The 20,874-nt window shown below is 37.3% G+C and overlaps 11 protein-coding genes across 11 annotated transcripts; 6 read left to right on the top strand and 5 right to left on the bottom strand.

Annotated features, from left to right (window-relative positions):
* Positions 1–140: 140 nt before the first annotated feature.
* On the top strand, positions 141–1,514 carry DCW1 (putative mannan endo-1,6-alpha-mannosidase; the record flags this gene model as incomplete). Its single annotated transcript, XM_062954041.1, has 1 exon — positions 141–1,514. One exon carries the CDS (start codon positions 141–143, stop codon positions 1,512–1,514), a length of 1,374 nt encoding a protein of 457 aa, XP_062810784.1.
* Positions 1,515–1,830: 316 nt separating this feature from the next.
* SNX4 (Snx4p) lies at positions 1,831–3,789 on the top strand (the record flags this gene model as incomplete). Its single annotated transcript, XM_062954040.1, has 1 exon — positions 1,831–3,789. The coding sequence occupies one exon, from the start codon at positions 1,831–1,833 to the stop codon at positions 3,787–3,789; it is 1,959 nt and encodes a 652-aa protein (XP_062810783.1).
* A 259-nt stretch (positions 3,790–4,048) lies between these two features.
* Positions 4,049–5,779, bottom strand: PRCAT00004068001 (uncharacterized protein; the record flags this gene model as incomplete). Its single annotated transcript, XM_062954039.1, has 1 exon — positions 4,049–5,779. The coding sequence occupies one exon, from the start codon at positions 5,777–5,779 to the stop codon at positions 4,049–4,051; it is 1,731 nt and encodes a 576-aa protein (XP_062810782.1).
* Positions 5,780–6,030: 251 nt separating this feature from the next.
* Positions 6,031–7,242, bottom strand: PRCAT00004067001 (proteasome regulatory particle lid subunit; the record flags this gene model as incomplete). The annotated part of the gene is made up of 1 exon (XM_062954038.1): positions 6,031–7,242. One exon carries the CDS (start codon positions 7,240–7,242, stop codon positions 6,031–6,033), a length of 1,212 nt encoding a protein of 403 aa, XP_062810781.1.
* Positions 7,243–7,418: 176 nt separating this feature from the next.
* Positions 7,419–9,131, bottom strand: PRCAT00004066001 (uncharacterized protein; the record flags this gene model as incomplete). The annotated part of the gene is made up of 1 exon (XM_062954037.1): positions 7,419–9,131. One exon carries the CDS (start codon positions 9,129–9,131, stop codon positions 7,419–7,421), a length of 1,713 nt encoding a protein of 570 aa, XP_062810780.1.
* A 1,090-nt stretch (positions 9,132–10,221) lies between these two features.
* MNN24 (Mnn24p) lies at positions 10,222–12,186 on the top strand (the record flags this gene model as incomplete). Its single annotated transcript, XM_062954036.1, has 1 exon — positions 10,222–12,186. The coding sequence occupies one exon, from the start codon at positions 10,222–10,224 to the stop codon at positions 12,184–12,186; it is 1,965 nt and encodes a 654-aa protein (XP_062810779.1).
* Positions 12,187–12,419: 233 nt separating this feature from the next.
* On the top strand, positions 12,420–13,115 carry PRCAT00004064001 (uncharacterized protein; the record flags this gene model as incomplete). The annotated part of the gene is made up of 1 exon (XM_062954035.1): positions 12,420–13,115. One exon carries the CDS (start codon positions 12,420–12,422, stop codon positions 13,113–13,115), a length of 696 nt encoding a protein of 231 aa, XP_062810778.1.
* A 14-nt stretch (positions 13,116–13,129) lies between these two features.
* Positions 13,130–14,200, bottom strand: PRCAT00004063001 (deoxycytidine monophosphate deaminase; the record flags this gene model as incomplete). The annotated part of the gene is made up of 1 exon (XM_062954034.1): positions 13,130–14,200. One exon carries the CDS (start codon positions 14,198–14,200, stop codon positions 13,130–13,132), a length of 1,071 nt encoding a protein of 356 aa, XP_062810777.1.
* Positions 14,201–14,420: 220 nt separating this feature from the next.
* Positions 14,421–18,167, top strand: NCR1 (sphingolipid transporter; the record flags this gene model as incomplete). The annotated part of the gene is made up of 1 exon (XM_062954033.1): positions 14,421–18,167. One exon carries the CDS (start codon positions 14,421–14,423, stop codon positions 18,165–18,167), a length of 3,747 nt encoding a protein of 1,248 aa, XP_062810776.1.
* A 350-nt stretch (positions 18,168–18,517) lies between these two features.
* On the top strand, positions 18,518–20,242 carry MDG1 (Mdg1p; the record flags this gene model as incomplete). Its single annotated transcript, XM_062954031.1, has 1 exon — positions 18,518–20,242. The coding sequence occupies one exon, from the start codon at positions 18,518–18,520 to the stop codon at positions 20,240–20,242; it is 1,725 nt and encodes a 574-aa protein (XP_062810775.1).
* A 327-nt stretch (positions 20,243–20,569) lies between these two features.
* Positions 20,570–20,791, bottom strand: RPC10 (DNA-directed RNA polymerase core subunit; the record flags this gene model as incomplete). The annotated part of the gene is made up of 1 exon (XM_062954030.1): positions 20,570–20,791. One exon carries the CDS (start codon positions 20,789–20,791, stop codon positions 20,570–20,572), a length of 222 nt encoding a protein of 73 aa, XP_062810774.1.
* Between the last annotated feature and the right edge of the window lie 83 nt (positions 20,792–20,874).

The raw sequence follows: 20,874 nt of genomic DNA, 5'->3' as shown, positions 1-20,874 counted from the left end.
GGGGCTTTATAGACAGACAAGAAAAAAAAAAAAAATAAAAAGCCAAGTGGGATCAACTAATTAGAACACGTTGATTCAATCATTTTAAGGGCCACGTTAAAGGTTATTTGTACAGCAGAGGATACTACACGGTCTTTGAAATGAAATCATCAGTCGTTTTGTTAATATCTCTGTTGGTCAACTTGATCAGTTGTATGTGGATAGATACCAATAATGTCACTACAATTAAGGAGGATACGGCGATAATCGCTAAAGGATTGTTGAATTATTACGAGGGTACAACTTATGGAGGGACAATTGGAATGTTTACTTGGCCATACTACTGGTGGGAAGCTGGCGGAGCTTGGGGATCCCTTATTGATTATTCATACTATATGGAAAACGATACCTATGTGCCATTAATCAAAGAGGCCTTGGAATATCAGACAGGAGAAAACTATAACTATATACCTTTGAATCAATCTGTAACTGAAGGTAACGATGATCAAGGGTTTTGGGGAATAGCAGTAATGGGCGCAGCTGAGAAGAATTTCAGTAACCCTACAGATGAGAAAAAAGCGTGGTTGTCCTTGGCTCAAGCGGTCTTCAACACTATGTCAGCAAGATGGGATGAGAAGGAATGTAATGGAGGTCTTAGATGGCAAATTTTCGAGTGGAATTCTGGTTATAACTATAAAAACTCTGTATCAAATGGGTGTCTTTTCCACTTGGCAGCGCGTCTTGCAAGATACACTTCAAATGACAGTTACGTCGACTGGGCTGAAAGGGTCTGGGACTGGTTGTATAACACTGGTTTACTCACGGAAGGAGAAAACTGGTGGGTTTATGATGGTGTTAAGGTCGAAAATTGTTCAAAGGTAACGAAATTGATCTGGACATACAATCAGGGCTTAATGATGTCAGGTGCAGCATATTTGTGGAACTATACTGCTGACACTGTTTGGCTCAATCGTACAGTGAACTTGGTCAATGGTGCTGAAATATTCTTCAAAAATAGTTCCATACAATATGCTGACGCAGTGATGTACGAGAGAGCTTGTGATCCAACTGACAGTCCTAATTATAATTGTAACCAAGATCAAAGATCATTCAAAGCCTACTTTTCTAGATTTTTGGGCTTGACCTCAGTGATGGCACCAGTGACAGAACCAACTATATCAAACTGGTTAATTTCATCGGCGAATGCCGCTGCTCATTCGTGCTCTGGTGGAAGTGATGGTGTCACTTGCGGCTTAAATTGGCTCAATTCGACTGGATGGGACGGTGTCTGGGGACTCGGTGAACAGATGGCTGCTTTAGAAGTTATGACAAACTTGCGGGTTCATGATAGGCCCCCTCCATATACTGCCAGTGATGGCGGTTCGTCCAAGGGTAATCCATCAGGTGGTTATGCCATTTTAAATACAGGAGTACCACCATTAACTTTGGATGGTGGAGACAGGGCAGGTGCTGGCATTATTACTGCTCTTATAGGAATTGTTTTAATAGCCACTGGTGTCTGGTTGGTTCTTTAGAATTCACGGAGGATTTCTTAGAATATTCACGAAGATTCACCTTTATGTTCTGATAATAGGAAGCATAAAGGTATACCATGGTCGTATACCACGGTTAGATATGTAAAAGAAAAACTTTAAATTCATATTTTGTAGAAATTCTATCATTAAATAAACGCTGTTATCGAATTGACTAATTTCCTTGTCATTTGTAATTATTGCTGTCCTTATAAAGTTATGATATTCAGTATTCTATTATCGAGTTTAAGATAAAAACATTTATACGCGGTGGCAATTATAGAAAGGCTAAAGATATTGGTTCAATCAATAATATAAGATGGGTTCAGAAGATCAATTCACTTCTATTCAGTGGGATAGAGATGATGTTATTACAAATGGATCACCAAGCAAGCAAGAAACAATAATTGAGGAAGAAAACTCAGAGAATGCAGATGATGATGACAAGGAAACACACACACAGGAGACGTCAAAAGCACCGGAAGAACGTGAGGAAGACGACCATCAGGAGTCGAGTTCACCGACTCAGCAGGTGCAAGATACTTCTGAGTCAGCTTTGCTTGCGAGCGAAACTAATGATTCTGTTGACAATGAGCTGCCAGACAGCCGAGTTCGCCAACAAGATCAACAACACCTGGAAGCAAAGAAGCTTTTTGAGCAATATCATATACAATGTGCTGTATCGAGCCCTATGAGGGATTTGGATAGTTCTTCTAAGCCATATATCTCCTATTTGATAACCACTACTACTAACAATCCATCTATTAAAAAATTGGCTTCAAGTGGTGATAGCAATGTAAACCCACCAGAAAGTACGAATAGTGATGAAATCACCGTTAAAGTCAGAAGACGTTACGATGACTTTAGATGTTTACATGAGTGTTTGATTAATGACTATCCGGAGTATTTGGTTCCTCCGTTACCCTCGAAGCTGAACTTCAAATATTTGACCGGCGATACATTCAGCATGGAATTTGTTCACAAACGATTGAATTCTCTTAATAGATTCATAAGGTATTTTGTACAACATAAGATACTTTCACAGTCATCTGTTTTTCATTTGTTTTTAAGCGATTCTGCTGATTGGACAACATTCATCAAGAACCTAAAGATTAATAAAATCGACACAGAAGAACCAAGTGGTTTTGTCAACAAGGTCGTAAATGAAGACCTCACGGAAACGCTTATGAACTTTTTAACTCCTTCAAAACATAAGAAAGAAACAAATAAGGATATTCTTGAGATAAGTGATCGGTTGAAGAAGTTATACGAAAATTTGATAAAGTTGGATAAGATATTCTCAAGGTTAAATAAAAGAAATAATGATTTAAGCTCTGACTATGAACAATTCCTGAAGCAGATTGCAAAATTGGCGGTGCTTCAGGACCATGCGTCTCCCGAAAGTCAATTAGCATTAAATACCGCTGAAAGTAATGGATCACCCAAGCATGATATGGATAACGAGGATAACGATCAAACTAATACAAGCTCTTCGAGCAAGCAGCATGAAAATGGTAATGATAAAGATACTTCAAATGAACATCTACATGAGAATGAATACAATAATGAGCCTAACGAATCAAATGGGTTTGACTTTGATACATCCCATATTGGGTCATCTCATAATCCAAGAGATTCGGAAACTGCTATGATGGCAACGAACTTTAAAATATTTGCTGACTCTTTGTCCTACTTCCTGAAAAATTGGTCCAACTTACACAAGTACATTGATGAGTCTTTCTTAGTTTCCTTAAAGGATTGTTCTAGATATATCATTGGATTAACTCATTTGATCGAATTTCAACATAATAAGAAAATTGATCTACAGGTATTACATGAGTACCTATCCAAGACTAGAAGTGAGTTGTCGGCGTTAAATGGAACTGGTTCAGCCAGGCATGCCCCACCTACGCCTGTTGTGAACAGCCATTCTGGTGGACTTGTTAATAATACAACTCAATTGATTAGGGATACAATTTCAACGTCTGCTACGACTCACATCGCTTCATCATCAACAGAAAATAAAGCAGCTAAATTAGAGGCTAGAATAAATCAACTAGAAAATGAAATTGATTTGCAAACTAAACTTGTAGCGGATTTGACAAGCAAAGTCATTAATGAAGAATATCCTGCTTGGGACCGCTTCAACAAGAATGAGCTTAAAAGCTCAATGTTGGGTCTTTGTGACGAACAAATCAAACTTTACAGTGGCTTAATTGAAAATTGGTCTTCAGCAGAGGACAAGTTAACAAAGAGATTAAGCGAATTGAGCACCTAATTTTGTCTTATCTATTTCATATGAAGCGTATATACTAATGTTTTTATTCTAAAAGTGGCTGAACTGATCTACGAGGTTCCCGTTACTATAATTCTTTTTATCAGTTTTCAAGACTTTATTATCTCTTCTATGAGCATAGTACATACTCTTCTATTTACCAAAATCCTCATTTCACAATGAAATTTGTATGCAAAAAGTTGATTTAAAATATCTTCAAAGCGTCAACAATTACTATTTCTTTCATCTTTGAACTTATTCTTCAACCATCATGATCTGTATTCTTCAACCGATCATCTGCATCATTTTCGGAATCTGAATCCCCTCCATCACCTATGTTGAAAAGAGTAGAACTATTAGAATTCGATGGCTCATCATGTTTCTTCGTACCCTCAAGTTCCTCATAGTCGGGAGGATTTGATTTGAGAGGTGCGGCGGATGCGCCTTCATTATCTAATTCAAAACTGTCGTTATCGCCATGTTCATTGTCCGAATGGCTAAGTAGAGATAAATCATCCAACTCAAATTCATGACCTTGATGGTAACCTCCTGCAGCAGTCTCTTCATCGGCATTTTCATCGGTAGACAACTGTTGTGAAATTGCAAGCATATAACTAGTTTCTGTGGGTCTCCATAACCATGCAATACATATAAAGACACCGAAAAATACCACGGAGGGCCAGAACTCGAATATGAAAAATGCCCCCTTCCAGTGTTGCTCAATCATTTCAGTAGATGACATACTCAAATAAATAAATGAAGACAAGATCAATCCTCCGAAAGTTAGAACCACAGATAAGAAAATGATTTTAAATAAGTTTTCGTACAACTGCAACTTTATAATTTGTCGTTGCTGATGCAAATTTGCCGTGGTCCTTCTGATTGCAACCAAAATACTGATATAGTAAATTGTTAAAGTTATCCCTATTGGAATCAAAGGAATCAAACCAAGTAGGCCATTCATACCACCAGATTCGAAAGAATTAGATGATATTGTAGTAGTCGAGCTTCCAGTATAATAGGTGGAGATAAGATATCCTGCGGATGCTAGGAAATGGCAACCAGCTAGAATTTTACACTTCAACATTGTTGGTTTGTCCAACTTCAAGAAGACCACACCATATCCCAATGCGATACAAAGAAGCAAGAAGAATGAGAAGGTGATCTTAGTTGAGTTCATTAAGGAAAGAAAGACCATGTAAAACTTTGTGAATTTTGAGGTAGGATTCTTCGTTCTATTGACCAAATCGTAGTATGACCAAACAACAAGAGTATCAAACGTTAAAAACCCAAGCATCGCTAAAAGGTATTTTTGCAAAGGTAAAATTTGGTTCTCCTTTCTTTTTTTGAAGAACTGAAATCCAAATAACGCCAAAGCTATAGCGTAGCATAAGGTCAAAATACCGTAAGCTGGCAACTTCGGAATTTCACTTGCACTCAAGTGACCATAGGCATTTTGAAAATTAATAATACCCTTGTACTTCTTGTGAGCCATACTGTAAGTTGCAATACAATAGTATCCTGTCCTATGAACGGTGTAATTTATATGTGCATTCCCAAAGTGAGTCAATTGTGAAGTCATGATAGTAGAATTAGTGACGTTTGCATTCATCAAAAATTTACCTCTATGTGACTTTTCACAAAACCCAGCACTTATAGCATCATCATCACAGATATAGCTGTAATGGCCATTTCCTAAATCATGGCCAATATGTGATATGTCCTTATATTCAAATATCACAAAGCTCACACTTATATCTTCGCCGCCATCGTCATTTTGTTTATGTTTCTTCGAATCATACTTCTTCTTGTTATATTCGTTCAACCTGATTCCAATGTGAGGCTTCATACTTCCTCCCCAGGCATCCTTTGAATACATACCCGAACATACCTGGGAACTCAAGGAATTGTCAAATTGAATTTTATTTGCAAAGGTTAGTTGAAGAAACCATAAGCACGCCAAAAAGGAATACAACCGAATCGGTATGAACATCTTCCTTTAATAAATCTGAAAATTTGTAAAGTAGCCGATATAGATCTGTTATTCCTAATGCACCTTTGACTTGGGCTCTCGGTACGACATTTGATTCACTGAACGTCTTGGCGATTAATTTGTACAAAAGTCGCACGACATAGTTATCCGATGTCTAGATCTTTGCCTGTCAGATAGAAAGATGCGTCGTAGATTACGTTGAGGAGACTAAGCTATAAGTACATAACGAGTAATTAGGTTCCATCGAACATCTATAAACCAGTCCAAATAGAGCCACCATCCCTGTTTACTTCCAAGCCTAAGTGTTCTACGCTATTAGTCCACCTGATCAAGTGATCATACAAAATCTTGATTTGAGTTAAATCTAATATTCTAGGCTGGAGCCACGTAACCAGTAAGACATGATCTAACTGATTAATCTGACCCTTGATAAGACCAAGAGAGAAACACTTAATGATTATATGCTCCACATCGTTCAACGGTGTGCCAGTGAAGTTACTTATCTCCTTAAACGTCAATTGCTTATTTGCTGTCGATTTCTGAGAAATTAATTCTAATAATGACATAATAATAATCTTTTGTTTTAAGAATACTTCAAATTTGGTCAAAAATGGGCATTTTTTTAGTCCGATACTAAGCCATTTGTTGAATTCCGGTAAATTTCCAGAGTTCAAATTGATTATCAAATGATATAACCAATTATACTCATTATCCTTTATAACGTTCAAGATATTGTGTAAAACAAGTTCTCCGAAGTTATATATCTTGTCTCCTAGAAGTGCTGATATACATAAGTCATAACATAACTTGATTTCCTCATCATTCAGCAAATTATCTACCGAAGATAAGTATAAAAGACCGTTCAAATAAAATTGGTTATAATTCTCATTAATCTTATAATATTGACAATTGGTCAAGTAAAAAGCGGCATTGATTTTGGAATTGAAATTGCTTTCGAAATCAGCATTATTGAATTTCGAATTTAAAGCATCTAAAATCTTTTCAGCGCTTGGAATGTCATTCAATAATAAGTAATACCGAGCGAGTTGCAAGTTAATATATATCAATGATTCGTCATTTTCAATTACTTCATCTAGATTGTCGATTTTTGATGATTGATTTGATTTGATTTGTTTAATATAGAAATTCTTAGATACTAACAAATTCTCAACAATATCTTCATACTTCTCATCAAAACTTTCAAGAAGGAAATCAGTAGCTTTAATCGGATTAAGCTTCAGGAGAAGCTTCGCTACAAAACCATTGTAGATTTGAAATCTCAATTGCTCTGATTCTGGAATCAGGAAAAACTGCTCTAAGGACAAAGTCAATTGGTGCCATAACTTTCGCTCATAAAAATCTTCCAATTCGTAAAAGATTTGTATCAAATCTGAGTTTTCTGTCTCCGACCTCATTGTGGCCAACACAGTGGAGATGTCATTATCTAACTCCATTGCTGACATTTTAGGCTAATTGTTAAAATATATTAAATAGATATTCATCTTAATTCATCTGTGTATAACGATTTTGATCTTGCCACTCGAACAAAATGTTAGGCATCTAGACTTCCTAAAACGGAAGTAATTAATAAAATAACGTTACGCTATTAAATCATATATATATCGTTAAATATTTCATGTCAATGACTATCGTCGACCAAATAGTTCTTAAAGTCATCCCAATTGTGCAAGTTTTTTTCAAATAATGCTTTTCCATTTCTAATGAAATCTAACATCATGATTAGCCATTTCACCTCTAATTTTTTTAAGAACTCATGAAAGTTCACATGAAGTTCGTCAGATAATTTAACTATATCATTGTTGGATAACTCAACTAGTTGATCTAGCTTATCTAGCTCTTTTTCTATGTGACTGATTTTATGCTTGAACTGACTGTTAATATCCATACCCTCACTCATATTCGAATCATTAAGTGAAAATTGAAGTTGCTTTGACCCTCCGAATAGGCCGTACCATGAGCCTTTCTTTTTGAGACCACGTCCTTTTTTCTGTCTTAACTCTATCTTTTTCAATGCTTTGCTAATAGTCGGACTGCTTGTTTCCAAGTCTCTCAAGTTATCTAATTTCACCTGGGAATCAAAAGTTGCATTAAAATTCGATAATTCGTTAATCTTATTGAATTTCAATTTATGAACTAACTTAAATTGAATAATCTTGAATTTGTAAAACTTTATTAATTGCAATGCAGACAGATAATACTGAACTATTTGAAACACAGGCTCCTGCCATTCTGGAACAAAATTTTCAAGTAAGAATCCTTCAAAGTTTAAAAAATTTGAATCCACAGTTGACCCCAACTTTTCAATTGTGGTACTTAGCTCAGTTGATTGATTATCATAAATCTGTAAGGAAAAGTTGTTTAAATTTCCCCCCAATTCAATCAATGTATTAATAATTGATTTCAAATTTTTGGAAGTCCTGGAATTTAGCTTATTCAAATCATTCAAAATTTTGATATTCTTATTAAAGAGCTTTTCAGAAAAAACCAAGTGTTGGGGAATTTCGAAAGAGAACTGTGATTCGTGGTCAAATGATCTGATTTGGTCATTTAATCTTCGAACATCATCGTTGAGCTTCTTCAAAGATGATGCGCTATCGGTACCGGAATTGAACTCAAATCCATTCACCACTGGCAAGAGAGAGTATAACCCATTACGATCGGAAGGATCTATGGGATTCGCCAAAAGCAAATTGTTAGGAATAGAGTTGATCGGTGGTTCATTCAAGGCATTGTTCCAATGCATTTCATAATTTGGATCAAGAAACTTGTATAATAATGGGCAATGTTTTATCCTTTCAATGCCTATTAAATCTTGCAAAAATTGCTTGAAGTACCTCTTTCTGCTTTCAATCATAGTAACTTCATTGGAGTTATTAATTGAGTTCACTAAGTACGTTATTATCGAATGCTTTGCCGGAATGGGAGGTAAAACCACAGAAGGAAATAATCTAGCCAAGTTATCTCTAAGCGATTCAAATTCACTATATCTCCGTTTGACTATAATAGGTTCGCTATCCGCAACTGACAACTCAATAGAATATGTGATTACAGACGTATTTACCAAGCGTTCACACGAAACGATGTCAATTTTCAATCCTGGATCATTCACAAACTCTTGAATCCTATTAGATAGCCCAATTGTACTATTAACTATGTTATTATGCAGTTCATCGTATTCATTCTTGCCATTATTATGATTATGATAGCTAGTATTAGTGTTGTTATTATTATTCAAATTTCCATAGGGATCATTTAAAATAGATCCGTTACCATAAAATGACGGATTATTATCCTGCTCTATGTCCTCAAACAACGATTCGTTGGAATTCATGTCCCCAACGAGATACTTGCCACACAAACACTTACAACGCAGTTTATGTCTAAACTTTCAAAAAAAGATTACCGTGACTGCATACAGAGATAAAACGGAGTCCAGAGATAAAGGAGCAGCCCGAAGCACAAGGCTAGAGTATTCACCTGGAAGAGACAAGCTCAGGCAAGCTACGATGGGCGAGAAAGAATTTGGGGACGACTCTGATTCACTTGCTGACAACACATGGAGCCAGATACTTAGGAAGAAGAAACGTTAGCCATAGCAAGGCTTCTCATGGAACAGAATCACTTTACAGAATCATTAGATACGTACATAGGCATGTTAACTTTATAACACCTCAAATACCCCGATAAAGTCACGCATTTATGTGTGTATTTTCTTAATGTAGTTCACTGAGTAATCCGTATCCTTGTAAAATCTCGTGTGCCTGTACTTTACGGGCACTCGACTTTGTCCATGAACACTGGTACGCGAATAGCTTGAATGCTGCAGAACTCTTTCTTGTTGCTTGAACCTTTCTTTCTTTCAGCTCTTATTTAAAGTGATACACTTAAGATCTGCCTTGTAGTTCACCGAACATACGCGTAAAGTGTGTGGCTCCGTGGACAAACTTCTCCTCGTTTTCCACTCAGATATACTTAGCGGACGTATTAATACTGATATTCATGAAGGCTTCTGTAGCATGAGACTATTTTAAAAGATGAAAACTTAGGATCTATTTAATCATCACTCTTCTTCTCTATGGCTAGGCGGCCCTAACTCCTCTGGCTATTCTGACTCCTTTGGCTGCTCTGGCCTCTATTGTTTCTTGGTGAATTGTTTCTCGATATCGTAGCTATAAATATGCGAAACTCATTACGAATCAGGAAAGAAACGTGCTAGCTAAGTATAACCTTAGATTAGGCACACAACTCCACCGAAAGTCAAGAAAATAAACAAAAATAGAAAAAAGCAAATATTTGGAGCTGAAAGAAGCATAAATCAAGTCTTGAATATAAGGAGAGTACGGTGAGGCCTCAAAATACACTTAAGTGTCTGATAATTTCTTGTGTGTTACTTATTTTCCTTATAATATAGAATAATTATTATGTACGGTCGATTTAAAGCAGTAATAATAGCTGCTGTGTTGATAGTGTTGATAAATGCAATCTTTCTATGGAATATAAATTCGCATAATATTAAAGGGGACGGGATCCTGAAAATAATCAATACATCAAAGAATGAACTAGGGCTAACGGTGTATCATCACGATCCTAAAAATAGATTTGTGGTGATGGAACTCCAAAAAGATCCATTACAAGAAGGCAAACAGTACTCTTCGGAAGGAGATTTCTTGAAGCTGACATCTAAAGGAGCCCCCTATGATATTCAATACATCCTGAGTCATGACAACGCTGCTCAGTTGAATTTTGTTGAAAAGCAGATGGAGAAAAATTTTGAAGCCACAGGGCTGGAAAGGATAGAACTGGAATCTTCATTCCGAAAGAGGTTCAAACAGTTTTTTGAAGATTTATTGAATGTTATAGATGAGAGTAAACCAAAGATTCCTTCTATCAATAATGATGATCACTACAGAATCGCTAAGGATTCGAACAGTTTCCCCAATAGAGACGGCAGAGTAATGCTTTATGGGGGAAACTTGAGGGAGAATTATCTTCAAGAACCTGTTCGGACAAAGGCCATGTTATCCAACTATTTAAGACTATCTGAGAACGAGTTAGATGACCTAAAAAGATCACATCATCATTTTTTTGAAAACATGCCTCGTGGATTCCCTCCAGAGCTCTTGCAGTTGAGTAAATTCAACAAATTTATGAAAGGTGATGGTATTGTTATCTTAGGTGGTGACAGATATAATCAGCTAGCTTTATTATCAGTGAAAGTCTTGAGGTCCCATGGTTCCAAATTGCCTGTAGAAGTCATTATGCCTCACAGGTCTGATTTCGATGCTGAGTTCTGTGTTAACATTCTTCCAAGTTTTGATGCAACTTGTAAGATTATGGCAGACTATTTGCCAGATTCATTACTAGGAAAAATTAAGGGCTATCAATATAAGAATGTTGCAATCATGATTTCATCCTTCAAAAGAGTTTTGTTTTTGGATGCTGATAATCTCGTATTAAAGAATCCAGATGTTTTATTTGCTAATGAACCCTTCACATCCCATCATTTAGTTTTATGGCCGGACTTTTGGAGGAGATCAACATCGCCAAACTTTTACGAGATCGCCGATATAGAGGTTGATGAAAAGTCAAAAATACGAAATAGTTATTTCCCTGGAGATGCTAGAGGAACAACAAAAGATCTGTCTCACTTTTCATTTCACGATTGTAAAGGTGCAATACCCGAAGCATCGAGTGAAACTGGTCAAATATTAATTAATAAAGAAGTTCATAACACAACATTAATCTTGTCGATGTACTATAATTGGTTTGGACCAGACTTTTACTATCCATTATTGAGTCAAGGAGCTGCTGGTGAAGGAGACAAAGAAACCTTCATCACTGCTGCCCATAAATTAAATTTACCCTTGTATCAGGTCAAGGAGTTCAATAGAGAATTCGGACCTGTAAATGAAAGAGGAGGACATGAATTATACGCTATGGGTCAGTATGATCCTATAATTGATTATATTCAATCAAGAAACAACGAAGATGAATCACGGATTGACTATCACTACCCAGAAAAGCCAACTTATGCTCAAAGCGATACTGACTCTACAAAGAATAACTATAACTATCATCTTTATAAATCTTCCAGCTTATTGTTTTTGCATGCTAACTGGCCCAAATTTTATTTACATGAGATGTTTATTCTTAATTCTTATGGAAGAGGTCCTCTTGTTGATGAGAAAAGAAGGAGATTGTACAATACAGAACTAAAGAAGGAGTTAGGTTACGATTTAGAGCTTAATTTAAACAAAGAGCTAAAATGGTGCTACTGCGACTTAAGAATTGGCCTTCAGCATGTTCCAGATCCTAACGGTGAAGAAAGGAAGACAATATGTAATAATATAAAGAACCAAATAAGTTTCCTAGAGGGCGCTGATTAGTTTTATATACATATATCTATATACATAAGTATACTCAACGTAAACTTTAGTATTCACGATCAGCGGAAGTATAGAAACTCAACTATAATCTCATTATCATAAGTTATCTCTCATGATCTTCTTAGTGAATTCGGTTGGTGAAGACCAATGGATAAAGATTTTTCCGCACTCTAATTCTGGGTATATTTAATGGTCGAAGAAAGTTAAAATGGAGAATTCCAAAAGGTCTCAACATGTCTTCAAAATATATTGATAACGCAAGAAAAATTCTTTGTATAGGTCGTAACTATGCTGCCCATATCAAGGAATTGAATAACCAAACTCCCCAAGAACCCTTTTTCTTTTTGAAGCCGTCGTCATCCGTTTTGAAACCTAACAGTGGACCCTTCTTAGTTCCTAAAGGTGTTGTGGTTCACCATGAAGTGGAATTAGGTATTGTGTTAAACAGGACACTTTCGAACTTATCGCCAAACTTAACGGCAAAGGAAGCTTTAGAATATATAGACGGTTATGCGTTGACAATTGATATGACTGCTAGAAATGTTCAAGACGAGGCAAAGAAGAAAGGCTTGCCATGGTCCATTGGTAAAGGTTTCGACACTTTTTTGCCAGTGTCAAATTTCATACCGAAATCTAAGATCCCTGATCCCTACAATGTGGAGCTTTCTTTGAGTATCAATGGTGAAGTGAAACAAGACGACAAAACTGATCTCATGATATTTCCTATTCACAAGATTCTTAGTCATATGTCATGTATAATGACTCTTGAAAAGAATGACTTAATCTTGACAGGTACTCCCAAAGGAGTGGGACCAATTGTTCCGGGTGATGATATTGAGGCAACCTTGAAAGTAGACGGAAAGCTTATTGAAGAAATAAAAATCCATGCTGAGGAGAAGCCAGGTCCTTATCAATATAAAGAAGTATAGAGTCTATTAATGTCTTATATAAAAATGCCTTCTGTAGGTGGCAGGAATTGTCTTAATATTATTCCTGCTTCACTCATTACGTTATGACTCAACGTATCCATCGAGTAACTTTGAGCATATACAACTTCTTTAATTCCACTTTGCACTATTTTAATTGAACAGGTCAAGCACGGACATGTGTTACAGTACAAAACACTGTCTCCTCTAATGCGGTCTCTTCCAGCTTCCAACAATGCGTTTTCTTCGGCGTGCAAACACAAGCATGTTGATAGACCCGCACCGCTACCTTGTCCCTTATTGCACCTCTCGCAACCTCCCTCATTACAATTCGTTAAATGTCTAGGAGTTCCATTATATCCCGTAGCAATAACTCTATTTTCTCTCGCTATTACGCAACCTACTCTTCTTTTCATGCAATTGGATCTCAATGCTGCAAGATCTGCCAACCTCATGAAATAGGAATCCCATGTCGGTCGTAACCTAGATTGATCTCGTAACTTTAATTCGCTCAACTTGATATAAAGATTCTTTATGGAGGAAGAAGTATTAATTATCTTTATCTGTGCTTGATTGTTAATTTCGATTAGGGGATTGGAAGAAGCAAACAATAGTTCATCATTCTTGCTAATGAAATCTTCTAGGTTAGTTCCCGCATTTGAACCTTGTCTCAATAAGTAACGTCCATACCTTAACTGTATTGGCGCATCTATGGAAATGTGAAGAAAGAATGGCCGTTTCTGAAGCTGGTGTAGCATTTGTATATCGCTTATATGTGATATCACAAAGTCTTCTCTCCACCGTGACGTGACGAATTCTAACATCTCTTGAAGATCAACGAACCTTTTAAATGGATCCATAGAACAAGCCTGAATAGATCCTTTCGATGCTTCATCAACTGGAGTTTTGCTTAAGTTACCGTTCTTCTCGACCTCAAATTCTTTCTCTTCGCTCAATGTTATTTCGGAACCATTGAGAAATTCTTCCTCATTGTCGTCCAATTCGATCAATTTAAATCCCTGAAAGGTTAAATACCTTGTGACTTCTGTCTTCCCGGAACTTAGCGTCCCCGACACTCCTATCAACATCTCTCGTGCTCTTCTAAACTTCTAATCCTATAAAAGAATACTATATGTCATAAAAAAAGTAGCGCGTATTATCAAGATATCAATATCATCATTTTTGCTGTAGAATTTATATCAAAAGAAGAGTTAAAAAAGATAAAGAAGATATTGCTACAATTTTATAACTACGGACTTGTGGTTGGATATTGTTCTTTAAATATCAATTGACATTAGTGTTTCAAGAATGAAGTCCTGTTACTTCTTTATTGTTGCTTTAACATTTGTGGTTTGCAATGTATATGGTATAATACATGAAGATGGATTCTGTGCTATGTATGGAGATTGTGGAAAAAAGTCAATTTTTGGAGGCTCTTTGCCATGTCCTAATAGTACTGAAGCCGTAATTCCGTCAACCAAATCGGTTGAATTGCTAAAACAAATTTGTGGAGACGACTTCGTGACTGATAAGGTATGCTGTACCGAAGAGCAGATTTCTAGTTTACAGTCAAATTTAAACAAAGCAGAGCCAATTATTAGCTCATGCCCAGCATGTCGAAAGAACTTCTTCAATTTCTTTTGTGAATTCACCTGTTCTCCAAACCAATCCAAGTTTATCAATATTACGAAAACAGCTACAGCAATTGACACGAAGAAGGAGATAGTTACTGAATTGGATTTTTTTGTTAATCCAGAATTTGCTGATCGCTTCTTTAATTCTTGTAAAGAAGTGAAGTTTCTGGCAACTAATGGATACGCTATGGATTTAATTGGAGGAGGAGCAACCAATTATCAAGACTTTTTGAAGTTTTTAGGAGACGAGAAGCCTCTTCTTGGGGGCTCACCCTTTCAAATGAACTTCAAATATAATATGAGTAAAGAACTGAAGCATCAGGGGCTACAGTTGAAAGGTGGTATCATGAGAGATTGCGATGACTCAGAGTACAAGTGCGCGTGCTCCGATTGTTCTAAGTCTTGCCCTTCGTTGCCAAGGTTTAAAGATTTTGGGACCAAGTGTAGAGTGGGTAAGCTACCATGTTTTTCATTTGCGGTAATAATCGCATGGTCTTGTCTAGTTTTAATAGTGATAGGCTATCATGTATTTCTGGTTAGGTCAACGAAGTTTGAATCTGAGGATATTGAAGATGATACCATTTTCGCTAATACGAGTCTTAATACTGCTAGTAAGGTTTCAAATAGTCTTCAAAACCTATTTCTCACGGGAACTAAAAAATTTTTCAAAGGAACTGCTTTTTTCTGTTCCTCTCATCCATTACTGACAATATTGATTAGTCTTGCGGTTTCCTTCTCATTATCGCTAGGGTTATTGAAATTGAATTTAGAAAAAGATCCTGTCAATTTGTGGGTAAGTCCTCAAGAACCTGCTTTGCATGAGCTTAATTATTTCGAAGATAATTTTGGTGAATGGTATCGAATTGAACAGTTGATTGTTAGTTCACCAGATGACCAACCGATTTTGAACTGGGATAATATTAAATGGTGGTTTGAGAAAGAACTCGAGCTACAGAAGCTTGATGGTGTATCGCTCACTGATCTTTGTTTCAAGCCTTTGGGAGAAACTTGTGCAGTTGAGTCCTTTACCCAATATTTCCAAGGTGACATCGGTAACCTTAACGAAAATAATTGGAGGCAGAAGTTGCAAGGTTGTACAGATTCACCTGTGAATTGTCTTCCCACTTTCCAGCAACCTTTAAAGAAAAACCTTCTTTTTGATAATGATGACATTTTTAATGCGAGGGCCTTTGTTGTTACTATTTTAATCAACAACGACCTGAAAGATTCGAACTACACTAGTATGGCTGTTGATTATGAACATGGGTTTCAAAAATGGGTTTCCAAAATAAGACAAGAGAGCAAATTGAGATTCAGCTTCAGTACAGAAGTCTCATTAACGGAGGAATTGAATAAATCAACAAATACAGATATCAAGGTAATAGTGATTTCATATTTATTGATGTTTCTATATGCTTCTTTGGCACTTGGACGTAAATTTCCGACTACTGTCAAAGCACTAACAGAAACCAAATTCCTGTTAGGATTAAGTGGTATTATTATTATCCTACTTTCTGTTACCTCTTCAGCGGGATTTTTCTCTTTCATTGGCTTGAAATCGACCTTGATTATTGCAGAGGTAATACCATTTTTGATTCTTGCAGTTGGGATAGACAACATCTTTTTAATAGTTAACGAATTACGTCTTGCTCAACAAATCTTCCCAGAAAATAATACTGAGCAAAACATCTCAATTGCTTTAGGGAACATTGGCCCTTCATGCTTTTTCAGTGCATTATTGCAAGTGTCTATGTTTCTATTAGCAACGAGAGTAGATATGCCGGCAGTTAAAAATTTTGCGTTCTATAGTGCTGGAGCTGTGACTATGAACTTCCTTTTGCAAATGACGAGTTTCATCTCCTTGTTGGCTCTTGATGAAAAGAGAAGGGAGTCAGGAAGATTAGATCTCTTTCCATGGGTCAAAGCAACAAACCATTTACATTTAGAAGATCACGATTTGAATACAACAGAACAGGATGAAGAAGACATTGATGACAGAGGAATCTCAAATTTTATCAGCAAGTACTATGCTCCATGGATACTATCTAAAGTAAACAGTAAAAAAATATTAGGAATTTTCATTCTATGGCTTGGAGTATCACTTAGTTTATTGCCCCATATCAAGCTAGGTCTAGACCAAAGAATTGCAATTCCTGATGATTCTTATTTGATAGATTACTTCAATGCAGTTTATCAATTTTTAAACGTTGGTCCACCTATTTTCTACGTCTTAAAGAACTTGGACATTACAGCAAGAGAGAACCAGCAGATGGTTTGCGGTAGATTTTCAAGTTGTGATCAATACTCTGTTGCTAATATATTGGTTCAAGAATACAATAGAGGCAACAAATCAACAATTGCTGATCCAGCGACTAATTGGTTGGATGATTTCTTGAATTGGCTCAATCCTGATTTGGACCAATGTTGTAGGTTTAAAAAGAGCTCGCCGTTTGATCAAAGAGAATTTTGCCCTAACACAGCACCTGAGAGGATGTGTCAGGCTTGTTACTTGGACCATAAACCTCCATATAGCTCAACTATGGAAGGATTACCAACTGGAAAAGAATTCATGTTTTATTTTGGCAACTGGATTGAACAACCGAGTGATCCATGTCCATTGGGAGGCAAAGCGCCCTATGGAAATAGCATCTCAGTCGTGGATAATAATATCGAAGCAAGTTACTTCAGGACTTCCCATTCGCCATTGAGATCCCAAGACGACTTCATAAATGCCTACAAAAATTCTCTCAGAATTGTTGAAGAAGTGAAAAAATATAACCCTGGCATAGACCTTTTTGCATTTTCTCCATTCTACATATTTTTCGTCCAATATCAAAACATAGTGTCCTTGACTTTCAGCTTATTAGCTGTCGCAGCACTAATCATATGGGCCATCAGTACCGTGGTTCTAGGGTCCTTTGCATCCGCAACCATCTTGGTCATCACGGTCGCATCCATCTTGATCAATATTGGCGGGGTCATGGCTCTTTGGTCTATATCGTTGAATGCAGTTTCTCTAGTGAACCTAATTATATGCGTTGGATTATCCGTGGAGTTCACTATCCATATTGCCCGTGCATACACTCTAAGTTTACCTGAATTGCTGTTCTCCAATGAAATCTTCTTTGGCTCTCAAGATACTCAAGTAATCAAAGCCTACAATGCATTAACTAACGTTGGAGGTACAGTTCTTCGTGGAATTACCCTCACGAAAGTTATCGGTGTCTCTGTCCTTGCATTTTCATCCTCCAAAATTTTTGAAGTCTTCTACTTCAGAATGTGGGCAGCTTTGGTACTGATAGCAGCCGTTCATGCTCTTTGTCTCTTACCCATATTGCTTAGTATGTTTGGAGGAACCTTCGTAACTCATCGCAATTCAAATGTTGTCAATCATATCGATGAGATAACTAACACATTTTAAGGTACGGGTTGCTTAGGGTTACCTAAAACGGTCTATTCGTGGTAATGATAAACGAGAGTGCAGCTTAGCTATTTTTGTCGTGGGTACCTTTTTTTGCGATGGGAGCCAGCCGTCTCTGACTTTTTACTCGAACGTGACCTCAAAAAGACGCTTAAGAACTATCACAATTTTAAAGTATATAATCTACAGTGTATAGATAATAACGGTTTCATCCATCTATTGAATAAGATAGGGAACTCAGTTATAGAAATCAAATGTCAGCAAGCTACGTTTTTAAATGGTAAGTTTAGAATGCTTTACAATGTGGCTGGCATAGCAAGACCCCATCCGTGGGCAAATGAACAGCAAGAATGGTGGAACAAGAAATACTAACTGAATATAGGCCAAAGGGCCCCAAGGAGGTCATTCTCACTGGTACATTTGACAATTGGTCGAAGTCATTGTATTTGGTAAAGCAAGCGGATGGGTCATTTGAATTGACTGTTCCGTTGCCGTCAGATTCTGACAAGATTTTGTACAAATACATCGTAGATGGAGATTGGTTGGTGTCACCAAATGATAAGATTTCCAAGGATTTAGAAGGAAATGAGAACAATTGTTTAGAAGCCAGTGATTTAGTGGCATTGAATGGCATTGGGGAAGCCAGCATACCAGAAAGTGGAGGCTTACCTGTGAAGACTTCCACAGCTCCAGGAAACAAAGATGTTAATACTACTGTCCTTCCCACCTCTGAGGGCCAGCAAACAACTCTTGTTGGGGAGCCTGGTATTCAAGTTCCCAAAGACCCGGCTGCAATTTCTGCATTTACTGAAGTCAGGGATGTGGACCCTAAAACGTTGAATGAGCCTCCATTGACTTCTGAAGAGAAGAAGAAGCAAAAGAAGAAGGTCAAAAGATCCCAATACAAGGCCAAAAAGAAGAAGAAGGCGGCAGAAGCAGTGGTAGGAACTTCTGGTACTGGTACTAGTGCTACTGAGACCAGTGACCATGATACTGAACCAGAGCGGGCTACACCAGAACCATCCTCGAAAGAAGGTGCATTTGTCCCTCTTTCTCTTGACCAGATAAAGTCAGATACAGAAAAAGATAAATTGGCTGACAAAAGGATTGATGATATTGCAGTTGCGCCAGGTAGGGAATCGGCATGGAGCAATAACGAAAGTCCTGAGGTATCAAAGGAACCAAAGCAATCTGATGATGAAGCAAAAGAAAAAGCCACGGAAGCATTTGTCGCTGCCGCAGGAGCTGCAGGAGTTGTTGGAGCCACAAGTGCTGTACTTGCTTCTGAAGCTGGTGCTCCCAAAGATATCCCTCAAGCTGGTTCAAATGCGGAACCAGAAACGGCTGGCAAAACTGGTGGTTCTTTGAACGATGGTTTGCCAATCGAACCTAATCCAACCCCAATATCTCCTAGTGTTGCTGCAGTGAAGTCTGAAAAGATTGACGATTTGTCTGGTGGAGACCTGAAAGATTTGACAGCTTCTAAATTGGAAGAACCAACAGTATCTGAGCCAAATGGCGACGCCAGTGCTGTAGTTGTTACCAGTGCCACCGAAACAGTGCCGAAGACCCTTGATCCGAATGCTCACGAAGCAGATGAAAAACCTGGTGTTTTATCTTCAGAGGAGCCCGTAACTCAGACTAATGTGACCGCTCTTGAATCCCAGGCCGAGGGCGAGAAGAAGCCAGACACAACTACTGGTTTGAGAGATGAAGTTACTCCAGAAAAGGAAGTTGATGCGGAACCTATTTCAAAGTCAGAAAAGTCTTTGGTTAATGACGATGAAGAAATTGTCATTGCTCAAGGTTCTCTGAGCCAAAAGGAACTTGCAGCTGCCATAGCGGCGCAAGAAGGTGATGTTACTGTTGAGGAAATCAAGCCGACAGTATCAGAAGCTGCCAGGTTAAAGGAAGAGGCTAAATTGCAAGGTAATCCCTCCAAAACCGCACCAGAGACCGAAACTTCACCCTCAAAGACACCTGCAAAGACTCTGGGTAAGGAAAAAGTACCAAAAAAAGAAGGGGAAAAGAAGAAGGGCGGCTTGTCCAAGTTTTTGAAAAAGATATTCAAGTAAAACTACAGCTTGGATTCTTTACAATTTTTTTTTTTTTTTGACACCTACTGTTTGATCGAGTGTTTATATCCAAGTTTGTTTATTACTATTTAATGTTGAATTCTCTCTTGTTAATCTTATTTTTTGTCCGTCTTTCTGTTTAGAAGAGCTCAAGGGTTGTATGTATAATTAAATCCAATATACGTCTGTAATAGTATTATTCTGTATCTGGTAAATCGACAGTGCCGATTATTGAGACTTCATTTGACAGTACTTGTGTCATACTAACTGCTATATTACAAATAAACCTTCATCAGGAAATCTAGTTCTTGCGCTAAACATTTCAACTTAGCGAGCTTCGAACTGTACCATTCTTCTCGTTCTTGCCTTATAAATTACTCTGTGACCACATTCTTTACATCTGATGGCGTCGCTCTTACCTAAGGAAAATGAGGTGGCACACTGAGCACAATTGTATTTAACACCAAGAGATTTGTTAGTCACTTGCCCGTGCGCTGCATGGGATATAGATGCTGGTGCTGTGAATCCTTCTCTTTGAGGTGATGACATATTAACTTTTAGATGCGATTACTCTTTTTATCTAGTTATCGTTAACTGTATAATATTTGAAAATTTTCAAACATTTAAAGTGA

The sequence above is a fragment of the Priceomyces carsonii genome (genome assembly GCF_900007245.1).
Source record: "Priceomyces carsonii strain CBS4050 genome assembly, scaffold: Debaryomyces_carsonii_scaffold_4, whole genome shotgun sequence".
Lineage (NCBI taxonomy): Eukaryota > Fungi > Ascomycota > Pichiomycetes > Serinales > Debaryomycetaceae > Priceomyces > Priceomyces carsonii.
Note: the sequence above shows the minus strand (reverse complement) of the source record. Positions and strands in the feature narration are given on the sequence as shown.